The sequence below is a fragment of the Rhinoderma darwinii genome, chromosome 1 (genome assembly GCF_050947455.1).
Source record: "Rhinoderma darwinii isolate aRhiDar2 chromosome 1, aRhiDar2.hap1, whole genome shotgun sequence".
Classification (NCBI taxonomy): domain Eukaryota; kingdom Metazoa; phylum Chordata; class Amphibia; order Anura; family Rhinodermatidae; genus Rhinoderma; species Rhinoderma darwinii.
This window is the reverse complement of record NC_134687.1, coordinates 11,593,922-11,616,475: the sequence shown is the minus strand read 5'-3', so window position 1 is coordinate 11,616,475 and position 22,554 is coordinate 11,593,922. Positions and strand designations below refer to the sequence as shown.

The 22,554-nt window shown below is 42.4% G+C and overlaps 1 protein-coding gene across 1 annotated transcript in view; it reads left to right on the top strand.

Annotated features, from left to right (window-relative positions):
• Window positions 1-22,554, top strand: part of LOC142678164 (vomeronasal type-2 receptor 26-like) — a 38,730-nt gene that overhangs the window by 10,961 nt on the left and 5,215 nt on the right. The window contains exons 2-5 of the mRNA XM_075847423.1: window positions 7,476-7,881; window positions 8,071-8,303; window positions 14,312-14,485; window positions 14,738-14,861. Coding sequence (XP_075703538.1) covers window positions 7,476-7,881; window positions 8,071-8,303; window positions 14,312-14,485; window positions 14,738-14,861 — 937 coding nt within the window. The remainder of the gene's footprint in view (window positions 1-7,475; window positions 7,882-8,070; window positions 8,304-14,311; window positions 14,486-14,737; window positions 14,862-22,554) is intronic.

The following is a 22,554-nucleotide window of genomic DNA, read 5'->3' as shown; positions in this document are numbered from 1 at the left end:
CTGGAGACCTGACATTCAGCTGCCCGATCGCTCAGGCAGCAAGTGAAAACCCACGCCGTAAAAAGTCTATGGCGCGGGTTTTAAGGATGCTGGCCGTAAAATCACAGCCAGCAGTCGGGAACCAGTTAATGCACTCTAATGAAAAAAAATTTTATTACCACATGCGGTATTGCCATACTCGGAAAAAAAAAATTCTCCTTTATTCCTTGTGAAAATTAAAAAATGCAATATTTTAGTGGACAAAAATGTTGATATTTATTTTCACGACCTAATTTTACTAAATTCTGCAAAAAAGTGTGGTGTCAAAATGTTTGGGGGGTTTCCACTGTTTTGGAACCACAAGATCTCTTCAAACCGGACATGGCGGCTGAAATATATTTAAAAAAAAAGGAGGCCCCAAAATCCACAAGGTGCTTCTTTGCTTCTAAGGCTGGTGTGTCCATTACCACACTAGGGCCACATGTGGGATATTTAAAAAAAAAAAAAGTTCAAAATCTGGGCAATAAGTATTGAGTTGTGTTTCCCCGGTAAAACTTTTTGTGTTACAGAATTTTTTTTTTTTACAAATGGAATATATAAATTTCACCTCTACGTTGCTTTATTTCTTGTCAAAACGCCTAAAGGGTTAAGAAACTTTCTGAATGAGGCTTTGAATACTGGGGGGGGGGGGGGGGTGCAGCTTTTAAAATGGGGTGATTTATGGGGACTTTCTAATATATAGGCCCCTCAAAGCCACTTCAGAACTGAACTGGTGCCTAAAAAAATAGCCTTTTGAAATTTTCTTGAAAATGTGAGAAATTGCTGCTAAAATTCTAAGCCTTGTAACGTCCTAGAAAAATAAAAGGACATTCAAAAAACTCTTCAAATATAAAGTAGACATATGGGAAATGTTAACTACTTACGTTTAAATTGAGAAAAATGCAAATTTTTGCAAGTTTTCTCTAAATGTTGGTGTTTTTCACAAATAAATATTTTATTTATTGGCTAATTTTTTTCCACTAACATAAAGTACAATATGTCACGAGAAAACATGCACACACTCTCTTGGATAGATAAAACCATTTCAAAGTTACCACACAAAGTGACACATGTCAGATTTGAAAAAATCGTCTGTGTCCTGAAGGCCAAAATACCTCTAAGGCGACTTTTTTTTCAAGCGGAACAAGCTCAATTCATCTAGCCTTTCATTGTAAGAGAGGCATCTCTTCCCATTTAATAATCTATGTGCCCGTCTTGAACCCTCTCCAGCTTTGCTATTTACTTTTTACAATGTTGAGCCAAAACTTGAATCCCATATACTAATTGTGGCCTTACAAGGGATTTATAGAGGGTAATATTCCATTAAATGCCAGGTTTTTATTTCTCTTTTTATACAATCTAAAATCTTATATGCTTTTGCAGTTGCTGCTTGACATTGAGTACCGTTGCTAAGATTGCGTAACCAGAATACCCAAGACTTTCTCTAGTTATCCCAAGTTTTATTCCATTTAATGGGTTTGCATAAATGCTATTTCTGCAATTTAGGTGCATTACTTGATATTTCTCAACATTAAAATCAATTTGCCATGTTCTTGCCCATGCTGCCAGTTTATCTAGATCTTTCTGTAATATTTTACAATCAAGCTAAGTTTTAGGTATCCTACAAAGTTATGTATTGTCAGTAAAAACATACACATTACTATAATTTCCATCCCCAAGGTAATCAAATGAGAGATTTAAAAATAATTGGGCCTAACACTTTAGAATAAGGTTGTGATGTGAAAAAAAGTGTAGTGTGAATAATGTACTCACGGAATGCACTGTACTGTATATACCTTACAACATCACAAATGGGTCGCTTTGGACAAGAAAATGGTTTGCTTCTGTTTAAATGTAATATAATAACTTTTTGTATAATTGCTTATAGTAATCGTGAATGACTTATTGCAAAGTGTTTATTTAAAGAATCTTGTTAACACTTTTCTTCTTATCGTCAGGTGCTACAAAATGTAACCCCTTAATGACCAGCCTATTTTAGACGTCAATGACCAAGCCATTTTTTACGTTTTTCCATCGTCTCATTCAAAGAGCTATACACTTTTTATTTTTGCGGCGACATAGCTGTTTAAGGTCTTGTTTTTTGCGGGACAAGTTGTCATTTTTAATAGCACCATTTTGGGGTACATAAAATGTATTGATTAACTTTTATTAACTTTTTTTGGGGGGGAATAGAAAAAACACTTTTTTGCGTCCTAAATCTACGCCGTTTACCATGTGGTATAATTAACACAATAACTTTATTCAGCGGGTTGTTGCGATTGCAACTATACCAAATTTGTATAGTTTTTGTATGTTTTACTACTTTTACACAGTAAAAACACTTTTTTTTCAAAATTATTTGTTTTTGTGTCTCCATATTTTTTCGCCGATGCAATTGTAGGAAGGCTTTTTTTTTGTGGGACGACTTGTAGTTTTTATCAGTACCATTTTGGAGTAGATGCGACTTTTTGATCACTTTTTATCACATTTTTTTTTAAGGCTGGAATCAAAGAAAATAGCAATTTTTGCAAGTTTTTTATTTTATTTTTTACGACGTTCACCGTGCAGGTTAAATTATGTAATAAGTTTATAGTCAGGGTCGTTATGGACGCGGCGATACCAAATATGTGTAACTTTTAACTTTATTTTGTTTGTTAATAATAAAGCAGTTTGTAAGGGGGAAAAAGTGGGTTTTTCATTTTTTTTTTACTTTTTATTAAACTTTTTTTCACTTTTTTACTAGTCCCACTGGGGCACTTCACTATGCGATCCTCCGATCGCATTTATTATACACTGCAATACTTCTGTATTATGCCTGCGGCATGACCTATCAGGCATTCACCACAGGCAGACCTGGGGGCATTTATTAGGCCCCCGGCTGCCATCGGAGATACAGACACTCAGCGATCTTATCACGGGGTGTCGGTGGGATGAGCGGGAGCTCCCTACTTCTCTCCAAAACCACTCAGATGCGGTGCACGCTATTGTGCACCGCATCTGAGGGGTTAAACGGGTGAGATCGATACTAATATAGATCTCACCCGGCAGAGTGGGGACGCCCCCAGCCCTCAGCTACCTCTGGTAGCTGAGAGCAGGGAGATTTGACAGCTCCCTGCTCTGTTTACTTATTCCGATGCCGCAACGTAAAAAGTCTATGGCATCAGAATAAGGCCCGTTAGTGACCGACGTAGAAACACTATGGGCCGGTCACTAACGGGTTAAGGTTTAAAATCTACCTACATTACCTGCTTGTTCAGTGTCTGCACAGACCTTTCTCTACCATTCTAACATGTGTATTTTTTACACCAGGCTCTCTATAGCAATATGCTGTAGGAAAAGCTACCTAATCCTCTGCATTATTAGGGTATGTTCACACGGCTCATTTTCAGCCGTTTTTCGGGCTGAAAATGGCTGAAAAATTGGAGGCAGAACGCCTCCAAACATCTGCCCATTGATTTCAAAGGGGAAAAACGGCGTTCTGTTTCGACGGGCCATTTTTTTATGCAGCCGTTTTGAAAAATGGGCGCGTAAAAAAACACCCGCAAAAAAGAAGTGCATGTCACTTCTTGAGCCGTTTTTGGAGCCGTTTTTTATAGACTCTACAGGAAAAACAGCTCCAAAAACGGCCGCTAAAAAAAACGGCTGAAAATCAGGGGCTGTTTTCCTTTGAAAACAGCTCCGTATTTTCAGATGTTTTTTGTTAAGCGTGTGAACATACCCTAAAATCTCAGCTCATCTGTTATGGGTTTATCTGTTGACTGTTTCCAACAGCAAACAAATATATGAGACTATAGACCTTAGGCTTCATTCACATCTGCGTCAGGGCTCCGTTCTGACGTTCCGTCAGAGCTTTCCATTAGGGGAACCCATGAACGAAACCCTGACTAAAACAAACGGAAGCCATAGATTTCCGTTTTCATCACCATTGACTAAATCAATACCGTAGTCGACTGTGCTATTCATTCCATCAAAACAACAGAACCCTTAAACAACGATGACAAACAAAAACCATTTGCACCAGATCCGTCACCACTGAAATCAATGGTGATGCAAACGGAATCCTATGGTTTCCATTTGTTTCAGTTTGGATTCCATTCATGGGTTCCCCTGACGGAAAGCTCAGATGGAACCCATGAACAGAGCCCTGATGCAGATGAGAACAAAGCCTCAGTTATATAATGCAGTAAAATTTTTAGTGTTTTTGTTTTGTTTGTTTTTTTCTAAACTTTATTCAGTATTCAATAAAAAAGTAGATAGCAATTAATAGCATTTGTACCAAATCAAGTCAAAAAGTGGAGTTAAGGAGTTAGAGGCAGTGTATAACCATGTTCTTGTAGTTTTAACCATAGTGACCATATTAAGAGAAAGCGATCATGAGTTCTGTAGGAACAGCTCAGTAGTTCTTTGAAACTATATTACATATTTAGTTTACTTAACCAACCATTCATAGAGAGTTGGAGGAGCAGATTGCAGCCAATGGAGGGGAATTAAGGATTTAGCTTCCACTATTAGGTGTGTGGTTAAACTGCGCGCAGAAGGGTTGAATCCTGTATCCGACTTAGCTAAAATGATCATGGACAATGAGAGAGATAGGGTAGTTAAAGAAGGAATTATCTATTTGGACAGTTCTATTTGTTTCCAGAAAGGATCTATCAGGGACATCACCACCAAATACACCGTGTTCCAAATTATTATGCACATTGGATTTAAGTGTCATAAACATTTAATTATTAGTTTTTCAATGAAACTCATGGATGGTATTGTGTCTTAGGGTATGTTCACACGATAGCAGGCATTTACGGCTGAAATGACAGCCTGTTTTCAGAAGAAAACAGCTGCGTCGTTTCAGCCGTAAATGCTCCTCCTCGTAATATACGAGGCGTCTGTGACGCTCGTATATCTTGAGCTGCTCTTCATTGAGTTCAATGAAGAACGGCTCAAATTACGTTGCAAAGAAGTGCCCTGCACTTCTTTGCCGAGGCAGTCAATTTACGCGTCGTCGTTTGACAGCTGTCAAACGACGACGCGTAAATTACAGGTCGTCTGCACAATACGTCGGCAAACCCATTCAAATGAATGGGCAGATGTTTGCCGACGTATTGTAGCCCTATTTTCAGACGTAAAACGAGGCATAATACGCCTCGCTTACGTCTGAAAATAGGTCGTGTGAACCCAGCCTTAGGGCTCTTTGGATCATTGTAATCAATCTCAGACACCTGTGATAATTAGTTTGCCAGGTGTGCCCAATCAAAGGAAAACTACTTAAGAAGGATGTTCCACATTATTAAGCAGGCCACAGATTTCAAGCAATATGGGAAAGAAAAAGGATCTCTCTGCTGCCGAAAAGCGTGAAATAGTGCAATACCATGGACAAGGTATGAAAACATTGGATATTTCAAGAAAACTTAAGCGTGATCATCGTACTGTGAAAAGATTTGTGGCTGATTCAGAGCACAGACGGGTTAGTTCAGATAAAGGCATAATGAGGAAGGTTTCTGCCAGACAAATTAATAGGATTAGGTGAGCAGCTGCTAAAATGCCATTGCAAAGCAGCAAACAGGTATTTGAAGCCGCTGGTGCCTCTGGAGTCCCGTGAACCTCAAGGTGTAGGATCCTCCAGAGGTTTGCAAGTGTGCATAAAGCTACTATTCGGCCACCCCTAAACAATGCTCACAAGCAGAAACGGTTGCAGTGGGCTCAGAAATACATGAAGACTAATTTTCAAACCATGTTGTTTACTGATGAGTGCCGTGCAACCCTGGATGTTCCAGATGGATGGAGTAGTGAATGGTTGGTGAATGGCCACCATGTCCCAACCATCAGCAAGGACGTCAGCAAGGAGGTGGCAGAGTCATGTTTTGGGCTGGAATCATGGGAAAAGAGATGGTAGGCCCCTTTAGGGTTCCTGAAGGTGTGAAAATGACCTCTGCAAAGTACGTAGAGTTTATGACTGACCACTTTCTTCCGTAGTACAAAAAGAAGAACCGTGCCTTCCGTAGCAAAATTATCTTCATGCATGACAATGCACCATCTCATGCTGCAAAGAATAACTCAGTGTCATTGGCTGCTATGGGCATAAAAGGAGAGAAACTCATGGTGTGGCCCCCATGTTCCCCTGACCTCAACCCTATTGAGAACCTTTGTCGCATCCTCAAGCAAAATATCTATGAGGGTGGGAGGCAGTTCACATAAAAACAGAAGCTCTGGGAGGTTATTCTGACATCCTGCAAAGATATTCAAGCAGAAACTGTCCAAATACTCACAAATTCAATGGATGCAAGAATTGTGAAGGTGATATCAGAGAAGGGGTCCTATGTTAACATGTAACTTGGCCTGTTAAGTTTTTTTTTTATTGAAAGAGCTTTTGATTTCTGTAAATATGACCTCCTGATGCTGCAAATTCAACAAATTACCATTTTAGTTCTCTTTACAACCTTTAAAATGTTTTGATCTCTGTTGTGCATAATAATTTGAAATAGTGCATTTTGAGTTTTTTACTTCTAAAAAAAAATGTGTTATCATTAGGAGATTTGTTCAATAAAATTTGCGTTATACTCCAACGGTTGATGGCTTGAAGATTATACTGACTGTCATTTGCATCGACTATTTAGAAAAATCGGCGAAAAATATCATTTGCATAATAATTTGGAATGCAGTGTATGCAAGAGGGAACCTACATTGTTCTGACAACGCCAGCAGAGGTTTTGAGGTCGATAAATTGTCTGCAAAAAGGAATTTAGGTGTTTTGTAGCACCGTGTCAAAAGTTTATAATGGTTCCCCTGTCACCTAACACATGGGTAAAAACCATGTGAGTGGCGTAGTATAAAATACATATCAGAGTCAGAGAGGGTAAGACAGCAGAAAAAATGGCTTCCTGGACACAGGCTGAAGTACAAAATTATTATATAGTCTAGATATTTGCCAACAGGTTAAAGGTCTAGCTACTAGTACTTTTTTAAAGTCTTCAAGCGGTCAATTGGGCACTTAAGATTTGAAAAGGAGAGAACTGCTCTTCACAAAATGCTGGTAATGTAGGAAGCAGCTAAGGAAAGACCTGAAGGAGTCTTCATCAGGCAATTTTCTCTAACCAAATAGTTCATTAAGGGAGAGTGAGTTCAGCTGATCCCACATGGTTTGGTAAGCCTTGTTGCCTTGTCCAATAACCAGGCGGATGAGTCCTATTAGAACACAAGTAGAATGGGAGTTTCATAGTACGCCAGGTGAAACAAGGTCCTATTAGTAGGGGATCAAACCAAACACACTATAAGTTTTTGGGAATGGATACCATAAGACTGAAGGGAAGGATGGACCATGACTCGCATTCGCCAGTGAGACCATGACCTTGTTCTTACTGGGGTTGACCAATGCCAACCACCTATTCAGCTGAATGGCTTTTGTAATACATTTGTACATTAATCATTAATCAGTTTTCTTTCATTGTTACTTTGTTATTCAGATCAGTTATGGTCCAGTGGATTCTATTGTGAGCGATTTAAAACGTTATCCATCTTTGTTCCAAGCACTTCCCAATTATCGAACCCAGTGTCTGGCAATTATTCAATTACTCAGACATTATAACTGGACATGGATCGGTGTTATTGCATCTGATGATGATGTCGGGGAGAAGCAGAGCCAGGAGATGAAGACAATGGCTAATAGTTATGATATCTGTATTGAGTATATTATTAAAATTTTAGATACATGGCACAAAATAAAAAATATTGCTGATAATTCACTAGAGATATTTAACAACTCAACTTCACAAATTGTAGTCATTTGTGGTAAAGTTTCTTTAGCTGTTATCGATTTTATTGAGAGAGAAGACAGTAATGGCCATGAGAAGACATTCATCGTACCAGCAGGTTGGATTTCTCACATGATAATTTCCAAAATCAGAAAATCATCGTTTCACGGAAGTCTGATATTTTCACCCCCTAATAAAGAGATTCCAGTTTTGAATAGATTCCTACAAGATATCAGCCTAATAAATCGTCCACATGACTTTTTACTAGAGTATATCTTAGCATATTATTTTGATTGCTTAACCTCAGATCCAACAGTAAACAGGCTCCTGAAGTTTAGTTTGTTTCAACTTCATGAATGCAACAAAACGATAAAATTAGGTGAACTGGACGACAATATATACTATACTGAGAGTTTTGGAGTAACTTATCTGGTGTATAAATCTGTCTATGCCATGGCATATGCTGTACATGAGATGCAATTGTATATGCAAAGAAATACCGAAGACAAATACAAGGACATTCAAATACTTATGCAAAAGGTAAAAAACTCCACTTGATATAAATAGTTATAATTCAGTTCCAAGAAATGTTTGTAGCCTAAACCTAAACTTTGGCCACAGTAATTACCACATTGAATCTACATTAAGCCTTATTTCGGATGTTGCCCTGAGGGTTGGTGCCCCCTTTCCCCATACAGTATGGCTGTTAGGGATATGCCATCAATATGTTATTGGTGCCAGACTAACTGGGACCTACGCTGGTCACAACCAGGGCTGGTTTTAGTGTGGCCCTGGACAAAGTTAAATGTGGGGCCCAAAATGCTGAATTACTGTATCAATAATGTAGTTATTTCAGGCGGCGTTGTGCAGAGAACTGCATCTCTGATTTTGAGCGCGTCCAGTAGTGTTGCATGCCTCAAAGCATATGACCCACGTCTCACAAAAAAAATAAAATAATATATATATATATATATATATATATATATATATACAGTTATTAAATCATACCACTTTATCAGATGAAATATTACCTGCATACAGTTACTGTACACAAGTCACTATTATAAGACCAATATTACCAATAATAACAACACAATATAAGTTCCAAATAATACCGCCACAACATAACCACGTAGTGACGGAATAATATCCCCATACTGTTACTGAATAATACCCCCATACTGTTACTGAATAATACCGCCACACCTTAACCACATAGTGACTGAATAATACTCCCATACTGTTACTGAGTAATACCGCCACACCATAACCACATAGTGACTGAATAATACCCCCATACTGTTACTGAATAATACCACCACACCATAACCACATAGTGACTAAATAATACCCCCATAATGTTACTGAATAATACCACCACACCATAACCACATAGTGACTGAATAATACCCCATACTGTTACTGAATAATACCGCCACACCTTAACCACATAGTGACTGAATAATACCCCATACTGTTACTGAATAATACCTCCACACCATAACCACATAGTGACTGAATAATATCCCCATACTGTTACTGAATAATACCTCTACACCATAACCACATAGTGACTGAATAATACCCCCATACTGTTACTGAATAATACCGCCACACCTTAACCACATAGTGACTGAATAATACCCCCATACTGTTACTGAATAATACCACCACACCATAACCACATAGTGACTGAATAATATCCCCATACTGTTACTGAATAATACCTCTACACCATAACCACATAGTGACTGAATAATACCCCCATACTGTTACTGAATAATACCGCCACACCTTAACCACATAGTGACTGAATAATACCTCCATACTGTTACTGAATAATACCTCCACACCATAACCACATAGTGACTGAATAATATCCCCATACTGTTACTGAATAATACCTCTACACCATAACCACATAGTGACTGAATAATGCCCCCATAGTGTTACTGAATAATACCGCCACACCATAACCACATAGTGACTGAATAATACCCCCATACTGTTACTGAATAATACCGCCACACCATAACCACATAGTGACTGAATAATGCCCCCATAGTGTTACTGAATAATACCGCCACACCTTAACCACATAGTGACTGAATAATACCCCCATAGTGTTACTGAATAATACCTCTACACCATAACCACATAGTGACTGAATAATACCCCCATAGTGTTACTGAATAATACCTCTACACCATAACCACATAGTGACTGAATAATACCCCCATAGTGTTACTGAATAATACCGCCATACCATAACCACATAGTGACTGAATAATACCCCCATACTGTTACTGAATAATACCGCCACACCATAACCACATAGTGACTGAATAATACCCCCATACTGTTACTGTATAATAATACCGCCACACCATAACCACATAGTGACTGAATAATACCCCCATAGTGTTACTGAATAATTCCACCACACCATAACCACATAGTGACTGAATAACACCCCCATACAGTTACTGAATAATACTGCCACATCATAACCACATAGTGACTGAATAATACCCCCATACAGTTACTGAACAATACTGCCACATCATAACCACATAGTGACTGAATAATACCCCCAGTTACTGAATAATACCGTCACACCATAACCACATAGTGACTGAATAATACCCCCATACTGTTACTGAATAATACCGCCACACCATAACCACATAGTGACTGAACAATAACCCCCATACTGTTACTGAATAATACCACCACACCACAACCACATAGTGACTGAATAATACCCCCATACTGTTACTGAATAATACCACCACACCATAACCACGTACTGACTGAATAATACCCCCGTACTGTTACTGAATAATACCGCCACACCATAACCACATAGTGACTGAAAAATACCCCCATACTATTACTGAATAATACCTCCACGTCATAACCATATAGTGACTGAATAATACCCCCATACTGTTACTGAATAATATCCCCATACTGTTACTGAATAATACCTCCACACCATAAACACATAGTGACTGAATAATACCCCCATACTGTTACTGAATAATATCTACACACCATAACCACGTAGTGACTGAATAATACCCCCGTACTGTTACTGAATAATACCGCCACACCATAACCACATAGTGACTGAAAAATACCCCCATACTATTACTGAATAATACCTCCACGTCATAACCATATAGTGACTGAATAATACCCCCATACTGTTACTGAATAATACCGCCACACCATAGCCACATAGTGACTGAATAATACCCCCATACTGTTACTGAATAATACCTCCACACCATAACCACATAGTGACTGAATAATACCCCCATACTGTTACTGAATAATACCTCCACACCATAACCATATAGTGACTGAATAATACCCCCATACTGTTACTGAATAATACTGCCACACCATGACCACATAGTGACTGAATAATACCCCCATACTGTTACTGAATAATACCACCACACCATAACCACGTAGTGACTGAATAATACCCCCATACTGTTACTGAATAATACCACCACACCATAACCACATAGTGACTGAACAATAACCCCCATACTGTTACTGAATAATATCTACACACCATAACCACGTAGTGACTGAATAATACCCCCGTACTGTTACTGAATAATACCTCTACACCATAACCACATAGTGACTGAATAATACCCCCATACTGTTACTGAATAATACCACCACACCATAACCACATAGTGACTGAACAATAACCCCCATACTGTTACTGAATAATACCACCACACCATAACCACATAGTGACTGAACAATAACCCCCTTACTAATACAAAAAAATACCACCTCACCATAACCACATAGTGACTGAAAAATACCCCATACTGTTACTGAATAAAAATCACTATATAAAGACCAATTTTACCACCATGCCGTTACTATATTGTGGTAGATGCCAGTTATACACAGGAGCTCTGCAGACGATATAAGAGATTACAGCACATTTATATCTAGTGACTCAAAGGTGATGTCTTCTTTCATTTGAGTCGTTTACTTTCCCTTTTTTTCTCCATCCGGCCCAGACAACGGTGACGACTTATTCCAGCCTTGACTCGTCCCTGCAAAATTTGACACACAGACATGTTAGTTTCTCGCTTTTCCAGCATCCTCACAACCTATACCTCACCCTCTAAACAAACTCTTAATCCTCAGTGCCCCAGATGGTAATAATGATCCTTTAGTGTTCGACACAATAAAAGTGCTCCATCAGTAATCGTGTGCCAATGTAAATAGTGCCACAGTATTCCCTGTAGATAGTGCCACACACAGCCCCCCCGAGATCATGCCACACACAGCCCGCAGTAAAAAGTGCCACATACAGCCCCCTGTAGATACTGCCACACACCCCCTTGTAGATAGTGCCACAAACAGCCCCCTTGTAGATCATGTCACACAGCCCCTCTTGTATATAGTGCCACACAGCCTCCCTCTTGTAAATAGTGTCACACAGTCCCTTGTAGATAGTGGCACACACAGCCCCCTTGTAGATCATCTCACACAGTCTCACTCTTGTAGATAGCGCCACACAGTCCCCTTGTAGATAGTGCCCCACACCCCCTCTTGTAGATAGTGCCCCACACCCCCTCTTGTAGATGGTGCCATACAGCCCCACAAACAAATAATAATAGAAAAAGTAATCACCTAGCCCCGTTCCCGTAATGTACGAAGCTGCTCCACAGCCCCGAGATACCGAGACGGGAGCCTTGCATAGGCTGCTGTGATCCAGTGACATCATCGCGCTGGCCAGTGCAGGGCTTTTTTATTCAGAGCATCTTATTGGCTGCAGGCCTAACATATGTAACAACAATCTGCATGCATCATATGTCCTAGAGGGAACTAAACTAGCAGATTCACTTGTTGAGTAGGATCTGGGTGTACTTGTAGATAATAGACGAAAAAACATCATGCAATGTCAATCAGCTGCTTCTAAGGCCAGCAAGTTATTGTCGTGTATTAAAAGAGGCATGGACTCACGGGACTGGGATGTAATATTACCACGTTACAAAGCATTAGTGAGGCCTCATCTGGGATATGCAGTTCAGTTCTGGGCTCTAATTCATAGAAAGGAGGAAAAAATACAAAGAAGAGCAACAAAGCTAATAAGGGGCATGGAGAATCTAAGTTATGAGGAAAGATTAAAATAAATAAACCTATTTAGCCTTGAAAAGAAGAAACTAAGTGGGAACATTTATATATGAATGACCCATACAAGAAATATGGTGAAATCCTATTCCATGCAAAACCCCCTCAATAGACAAGCGGGCACTCCCTTCGCCTGGAGAAAAAAAGGTTCAACCTGCAGAGACGACGAGCCTTCTTTACTGTGAGAAATATGAATCTATGGAATAGTCACCGCAGGAGCCGTCACAGCAGGGACAGTAGATGGCTTTAAAAAAGTCTTAGATAATTTCCTAGAACTAAAAAATATCAGCTCCTATGTCAATGTGTAGAATATTTGTTTCATTCCCACCTTTTTCTCATCCCTTGGTTGAACTTGATGGACATGTGTCTTTTTTCAACCGTACTAACTATGTTACTATGTAACTATGTAACGTGGCCCGTAGCCTAGTGAATGGCGGAGCAGGTAGTTGCTACGCCAAAGAATTCAATTGTAACTGCATCCTGAGGACATATATACAATTCAATATGGCAATCATTGGCACCGGCACCCCTGCGGTGCTAGCGACGACAATGGGCATGACCCCCTTATGTCGCGGGCCCAGTAGCAGCCGCTATGGTTGCTATTGTAGTAGTAGTACTGCCACTGGGCAGGGGGCCCTGGGAGGATGGGGGCTCTGGGCAATTGCCCAGTTCCCCCCCTAACGCCTGCCCTGGTCACAACAAAGAAGTCGCAGCACTTGATGGAGCACTAAGACAGCGTATAAGACTGTGTATAAGAAGGACATTGCTGAACTAGAATGGGTGCAAAGGGAATGGGTGGTGCAGTACAAGAAAGGTTATCAAACTTGGGTCTAAAAATACGCTTAAGGGCGATCTAATTACAATGTACAAATATCTTACTAATGATATTTTTACACCTAGGCCTTTAACAAGCACAAGGGGGGCATCCTCTATGTCTAGAGGAAAAAAAGGCTTCACCATCATTAGACACGTGGATTCTTTACTGTGAGAGCGGTGAGACTTTGGAACTCTCTGCCACAGGATGTTGTGATGATTGATTCATTGAACAAGTTCAGGAAGGGCCTTGATGCCTTTCTTGAAAAATATAATATTACAGGATATGAGTACTAGATTCTGGAGATGGGATGTTGATCCAGGGATTTATTCTGATTGCCAGATTTGGAGAGAGGGAGGATTTTTGTTCCCTAATGAGGCCATTGGCATCAACCTCATGGGGGTTTTGCCTTCCTCTGGATCAACACGATAGGATTATAGGTTGGACTTGATGGACCTGTGTCTTTTTTCAACCTTATCAAATATGTAACTATGGTACATTAATAAAAATTAGGAAAGATATAAAATTTCATGCAATTTGTATTTTATTCTGCTAGTTCCTAAGAAGAGTCCATTTCCGAGATCCCTTAGGAAAAGATATTAATTTCAATGAGAAAGGAGAAATGTCGACACTCTATTATATCCTTAATTTTGCATGTGACAATGATGAGATGTTTGAGTTAACAGATGTTGGATATTTCAATGCATCGTCACCTGAAGGGAATCAGATTGTATTTCATCATCTTAAAATAATATGGAAACATAGCGATGTAAGATTTATATTCTTCTTTTGTATATAAATATAATTATGCAATCTTCATATCTGTCTTCTTTTAATAAGAGTTGAAAAGCCAGGAATGTTTTATGTACTTCATTTAATATAGAAATCCAATTGATCTATCAGTTTACCAGTTATAACTTACCATTGGTCCCTAATTTTATTTTGCTTTGACACATCTCCCGTTTCTGATTATGTGTAACAGATCCCAGTGTCTACATGCTCTGAACAGTGTCCTCCAGGTTACAAAAGAATTTTAAAGCCAGGAATTCATAAATGCTGCTTTGACTGTATGAAATGCTCCGAGGGACAAATATCCAATGAAACAGGTAAAAAATGTTCCCGAACTTGTGGAGTTAGGAAGTGTCTGCCCCCAGACATTTCCAACCAAGGATCATGTTTTTGAGCAGTGATACTTCTGAGGTTGCTAATATCTTTTATAGGAAGTGCAAAACCAGATAAGATGTATCGCATCTCTTTAGGCTGGATTCACATGAGCATGTTCGGTCCGTAAAGGACGGAACGTATTTCGGCCGCAAATCCCGGGCCGAACACACTGCAGGGAGCCGAGCTCCTAGCATCATAGTTATATACGATGCTAGGAGTCCCTGCCTCGCTGCAGGACAACTGTCCCGTACTGTAATCATGTTTTCAGTACTGGACAGTAGTTCCACGGAGAGGCAGGGACTCCTAGCGCCGTAAATAACTATGATGCTAGGAGTCCGGCTCCCGTTAGTGTGTTCGATCCAGGACTTGCGGCCAAAAAACTATCTGTCCTCTACGGACCGAACATGTTCGTGTGAATCCAGCCTAATATGTCACATACACTATATGGTCAAAAGTATGTGGACACCTTCCAGACGCAACAAAGAATAGGGGATTTTTAAGTGCCAAGCGCTCCAGCGCTCTATGACACCGCTCTTTGAGTTTGCGTGGTCTTCCGTGAGTGAGATGTTGTTAATCCTAGATGCTTCCACGTTACAAAAAATAACACTAAAAAATAACCAGGCTAAATCTAGCAAATTAGACATTTCCCGAAAGGTTTTGTGCCATCCCTTGACTGTGCCTTGATTAAAGTCGCTGAGCTGTTCAGTACGACCCATACTACTAACAGTGTTTGTCTATGGAGATTGCATGGCTGTGCACAGGGTCGGGCTTTGGGGTGTGCGACCTGAGCAATCACACAGGGAGCATAATGCCTGCAGGTGGAAGGTGGCGGTGCGCTAGCTCCCTTCCCCTGCTTGTGTTTCTGAAGCGCACAAGCCCGGCGACTCTGCAGCTGCCTTTCCGCCCAGGCGCTCCTTCTCTACTCAGTGGCATAACTACCACTGTAGCAGCTGTAGTGGCTGCTAGCATCATCACCGGGCAGGAAGTAGCCTGTGCTGCCCACAGGGAAGGACCCCCTGTAGTGTCCATGGCCGCGGGGCGTCGGTTCTGCTCACCTCCTGACGCCCGCAGCCATGGATCTGTAAGCGCTGGTCCCCGTCTCCTTTCCAGGAGACGCCAGCATTCACTTCCGCTCTGGTCCGCTGTGTCCCATAGGGTGCGCGCACATGCTCGTGCCCGCTCTTAAAGGGCCAGCGCGTGCACATGTAGGAAATCATCATCATCAACACACATGATTTCCTGGACTATAAGAGGGCCCCAGCCCGTCTGATCCTTGCCTGAGCGTTGTTAGTTATTCCAAAGTCTGTCTTGCAAATGGTCCCTTAGTGTTTCCTGTTCCAGTTGTTACCCGTGCCCTGCTACCTGTTCCTGTATCCCGTGCTGTGTTATTGTTCCTGTGCCTACTAGTTGGAGTTGTGTCTACTGCACCTTTGTCATCTGCCACGTCCAGAGGGATTCGCAACATGTGGCGCAACCTTCGGCATCTGTGTCATCCGCCACATCCTGTGTCATCTGCCATGTCGAGAGGGATTCACCATGTCTGGGGAAACCTGCGGCACCTGCTGTCATCCGCCACATCTGGCGTTACCTGCTGCACCCATCTCCATCAGTGCCAGAGCTGCGGCCACTGTCTGGACTATCCAGGTACCCTTGTGCGGGACTTTGTATTGCTGGGGTTCTCTGTTGTTTGGCCAGCTGCCTCCCCGCTATGGCGGTACGGCCTATTGGGTCCACAAGCCCACAAACTGTGACACCCCCCATGCCCGGTGGAGCGGCTAGCAGCCGCTACGGGCTGCTACCACTGTAGGGATGCCACATTTATTAGTATCTACGTCCTTAGGATGCAGATACTATTGAACACTATGGCAGAGCAGGGAGGTATTGAACACTATGGCAGAGCACGTCGGCCTACGCAAGGACCCTGTCGGCGCTGTGTAGCAGCTCAAATTGTCATGGGAACGGGGCATAGGTGAGTACATTTTTTTTGTTTTATTTGTTTGGGGGGCACTGTCTACAAGGGGGAAGTGGGGGGCTGTATGGGACTGTCTACAAGGGGGAGGTGGAAGGCTGTATGGCGCTGTCTACAAGAGGAAGGTGGGGGCTGTTTGACACTATCTACAAAGGGGAGGTGGGTGGCTGTATGGCACTGTCTACAAGGGGAGGTGGGTTGCTTTATGACACTATCTACAAGGGGGAGGTGGGAGGCTGTATGACACTGTCTACAAGGGGGAGGTGGGGGCTGTCTGGCACTATCTACAAGGGATCTACAAGGGGGAGGTGGGAGGCTGTGTGGCACTGTCTACAAGGGGGAGGTGGGGTCTGTATGGCACTATCTACAAGGGTGAGGTGGGTGGCTGTATGGCACTGTCTACAAGAGGGACGTGGTGGGCTGTATGGCATTGTCTACAAGGTGGAGGTGGTGGGCTGTATGGCACTGTCTACAAGAGAGAGGTGGGGCTGTATGGGACTGTCTACAAGGCGGATGTGGGGGGCTGTATGGGACTGTCTACAAGGGGGAGATGGGGAGCTATATGGGACTGTCTACAAGAGGGAGATGGGGGGATGTATGGGGCTGTCTGCAAGGAGGAGGTGGGGGCTGAATGGGACTGTCTACAAGGGGGAGGTGGGGGGCTGTATGGCAGAATTACAAGGGGGCTGTATGGCACAATCTACAAGGGGGCTTTATTACACAAGCTACAGGTGGGCTGTATGGCACATTCTACAGCCTATGCCTGTATGGGGGCACAAAAGGGGCATTATTTTGTGAGGGGAAAATATACTGGGTGGGGCACTACAAAGTGCATTATACTTTTTTATGGGGCATTTTTTTTATGATAGGATAAGGCACCGAAAGGAAATTTTGCATTGGGCGCCATAGATCCTAAGGCCGGCCCTGGCTGTGCATTTCATTTAATGCACCTGTTTGCAATTGGTGTTGCTGAAACTCCTAAATTTAATAGTTAGGAGGAGTGTCCATGTACTTTTGGCCATATAGGGAACATGTATTACATAATATTAGCCTTGGCTGTCTCATAATGATTAAAATAGTAAACATTTGTTCATTCATTTCAACCAGGGGGTGGGTGGCTTGTAGGGAAACCGTGTTTACTCTTACACATTCAGTGGAACCAAAATTCCTACTGTAGGTCCTAGGTGACTGATGATCAAGATTCAGCTAAGTATTATCATACATTTATATAACTCTTCATGTCATTTTGCTCCATGAAATCATCTTAGCTCCACTGACATTTTTGCTGCTGTCCTACTTGCTAAGATTCTCCATGCCCTTCATCAGGTTTGCGGCTCTATTAAACTCTTTATAATTTCAAAGCATCCTATTTATATACTAGCACCCAGAAATGAAAACATTTGTAAAATATGACCTAAAGCAGAGGCATAGCTAGGTTCTCCAGCACCCGGGGCAAAGATTCAGTTTGGCGCGCCCCCCCCCCCAACCTCTTTCCCGACATCTCCTTCCCCCTTGCCATGTTTGTTTTCTCTACCAATCGACGTGTCATTTATTTTTATGTAACGCGAGCATAAAAACAATTGTACATTTCACAAGCAATATGGTTCTATACACAACACCAGAACCAAGCTCGGTACATATATACAGCCCCAGAACAACGCTCATTACATATATACAGCACCAGCACAAATACAGCTCAATTTAGTGCAACCCCTGCCGTATAGGTGTGTACGGCGTAAAACTACAGCTCCCAGCATGGCCCGAACAATGATAAGGATATGCTGGGAGATGCCGTTTCACAAAAAATAAATCCTATCATAATCATACGACCCATCATCTCGCTGCAGATCATACAGTGACTACAGTGCTGATTAGAGGCAGAATAAACATTTACATTAAGTGACTCACCGGTGACGTCTCAGATTCTAGTTCTTTTTCTCCATCCGGTCCAGACCTCTATGGTGGCTTCTCCCGGTCACAGCCCATTTCTGCAGTTTGCCGCTCACATGTCTTCAGCTTCTCACTTTTCCAACATTTCTGCACCTATAAATAAATATAAAGTTATCATTATACCACACACTACGCCCCTAAATATAATAGCACCATACACTGCACCTCTAATTATAATAGCACCATACACCGTGTCCCATACACACACACACACACACACACACGGTGCCCCCTGTAGATAGTGCCTGCCATAGAGCCCCTGTAGATAATGCCCCCATACAGACCACCCCTGTATAGTGTCCCACAAATAACTCCCCCTATAGTGCTCTACAGATAGCCCACCCCTGTATATAGCCCCCTGTAGATATAGCCCACCCCTGTATATAGTACTCTACAGATAGCCCAACCATGTATGTAGCCCCCCTGTAGATATAGCCCACCCCTGTATATAGTGCTCCACATATAGTCCACCCCTGTATATAGCCCCCCTTGTACATATAGTCCACCCCTGTATATAGTGCTCCACTAGATAGTCCACCCCTGTATATAGTGCTCCACAGATAGCCCACCCCTGTATATACTATATACAAGGGTGGGCTATCTGTGGAGCACTATATACAGGGGTGGACTATATGTACAAGGGGGCTATATACAGGGGTGGGCTTTCTGTGGAGCACTATAGGGGGAGCTATTTGTGGGATACTATATACAGGGGTGGGCTATATCTACAGGGGGACTATATACAGGGGTGGGCTATATCTACAGGGGGACTATATCTACAGGGGGACTATATACAGGGGGACCATATCTACAGGGGGACCATATCTACAGGGGGACTATATACAGGGGTGGGCTATCTACAGGGGGACCATATCTACAGGGGGACCATATCTACAGGGGGACAATATCTACAGGGGTGGGCTGTATCTACAGTGGTGGTCTATATCTACAGGGGTGGGCTATATCTACAGGGGTGGGCTATATCTACAGGGGTGGGCTAAATCTACAGGGGTGGGCTAAATCTATAGGGGTGGGCTAAATCTACAGGGGTGGGCTATATCTACAGGGGTGGGCTATATCTACAGGGGTGGGCTATATCTACAGGGGTGGGCTATATCTACAGGGGGCTATATACTATATAGCTCCCCCTGTAGCTATAGCCTACCCCTGTATATGGTGCTCCATAGATAGTCCACCCCAGTATATAGCCCCACTGTAGATATAGTCCACCTGTATATAGCCCACCCCCTGTAGATATAGCCCCCTGTAGATATAGTCCCCCTGTATATAGCCCACCCCCTGTAGATATAGTCCACCTGTATATAGCCCACCCCCTGTAGATATAGCCCCCCTGTAGATATAGTCCCCTTGTATATAGCCCACCCCCTGTAGATATAGTCCACCTGTATATAGCCCACCCCCTGTAGATATAGTCCCCCTGTATATAGCCCACCCCCTGTAGATATAGTCCCCCTGTAGATATAGTTCCCCTGTATATAGCCCACCCCTGTAGATATAGCCCCCTGTAGATATAGCCCCCTGTAGATATAGCCCACCCCCTGTAGATATAGCCCGTCCCCCCTGTAGATATAGCCCCCCTGTAGATATAGTCCCCCTGTATATAGCCCACCCCTGTAGATATAGTCCACCTGTATATAGCCCACCCCCTGTAGATATAGCCCCCCTGTAGATATAGTCCCCCTGTATATAGCCCACCCCCTGTAGATATATTCCACCTGTATATAGCCCATTCCCTGTAGATATAGTCCCCCTGTAGATATAGTCCCCCTGTATATAGTCCACCCCCTGTAGATATAGCCCCCCTGTAGATATAGCCCCCCTGTAGATATAGCCCACCCCTGGAAATATAGCCCACCCCTGTAGATATAGCCCCCCCTGTAAATATAGCCCCCCCTGTATATAGCCCACCCCTGTAGATATAGTCCACCTGTATATAGCCCACCCCCTATAGATATAGCCCCCCTGTAGATATAGTCCCCCTGTATATAGCCCACCCCCTGTAGATATAGTCCCCCTGTAGATATAGTCCCCCTGTATATAGCCCACCCCCTGTAGATATAGCCCCCCTGTAGATATAGCCCCCCGGTAGATATAGCCCACCCCTGTAGATATAGTCCCCCTGTAGATATAGCCCCCTCTGTAGATATAGCCGTCCCCCCCTGTAGATATAGCCCCCTGTATATAGCCCACCCCCTGTAGATATAGCCCCCCTGTAGATATAGCCCCCCGGTAGATATAGCCCACCCCTGTAGATATAGTCCCCCTGTAGATATAGCCCCCTCTGTAGATATAGCCGTCCCCCCCTGTAGATATAGCCCCCTGTAGATACAGCCACACTTCTATTGCAATTAAAAAAAATAAAAAAATATTCAAACTCACCTTATTCCCGCTCCCACGCCGTCCGGCAGCCATGGAGACCTGCTCTCTTCTGCGCAGGTCTCCAGGGGGTTGAACACAGCGTCTATGAAAGGCGCTGATTGGCTGGGCAGGAAGACTTTCCCTGCTAGTCAGTCAGTGCCTTTCATCGACGGAAGCGTCACTGGTACAAAAGGTACCAGTCGCTTCTTTCGTGGAGAGGCGCAGAATGGCCGGGTACGGAACGTGCCCGGTCATTCATTGCTTCTAATTGTACCTGTGTCCTTGCGACACAGGTACAATTATAGTGCAGGAGGAGGGGGCGCTGGCGCCCCCCTCTGAGCTGCGCCCGGGGCACATGCCCCGCCAGCCCCCCTAGCTACGCCCCTGCCTAAAGTGGTTAAAATGATGAGCAAAACTTAGAAAAAAAAATCAGTATTGCCGGAAAAGCAACCAAACAGAGCTCTTTCACTTCTTAACCAGCTCTGGAAATATTAAATCAGCACTATAAATGGTTTCTATTGGCAACAAGGCCAGTTTTTACCATTACAGTCGTGACATATTTGTCCCCAATATTTTTTTAATGAATTCTCTAACTATCCATTCCATGGTAAAAGGAATCTATTGCTCCCTGTATTTGTTGTCACAGTATGGTGTCTACATTATCTCAACTATTGGCTGTTGCCTCAATGACCCATTTTTCCCAACATCCAGGAAAGATTAAATAAAAAAAATAAAAAATATATATATATATATTGGATATGAATCATCATGTGACATGTCTTACATAAGAAAATAAAATTTTACAATTGAATCTTGATTACTAGTATCATATATATAGGATATTTATTAATACAAAATGATGTCATGACCATAAATTAATCTCTGCATGTTGTGCTGGAACCTTAGACAATGTTTCTAACAATTACTTTTATTAAAATCATACATGGTTAACATCATACATGTACGGATGTAGCCATCTTTATCTTGACTCTGATAACTTGCTGCAGCGTGATATCACACAACAAAAGCTATTGGAAAGTCATAAAAAAAAGTCAAGATAAAGGATCTTCCCACTGTGTGTTTAATGCGTTAAAAGTCAAGGTAATGATGGCTACATCTGTACAACAGTAAGGCCCTGTTGACATCTGCGTCGGGCCATTCTGTTATTCTGCTCAGTCAGAGGAGCAGTACAAGGGAATACCGGAAGCAACGCTTCCAATGCACCACGGACGCCACCGGCGGCTGTTGTAACTCAATGAATTTAAAGAGGCTCTGTCACCAGATTTTGCAACCCCTATCTGCTATTGCATGAGATCGGCGCTGCAATGTAGATTACA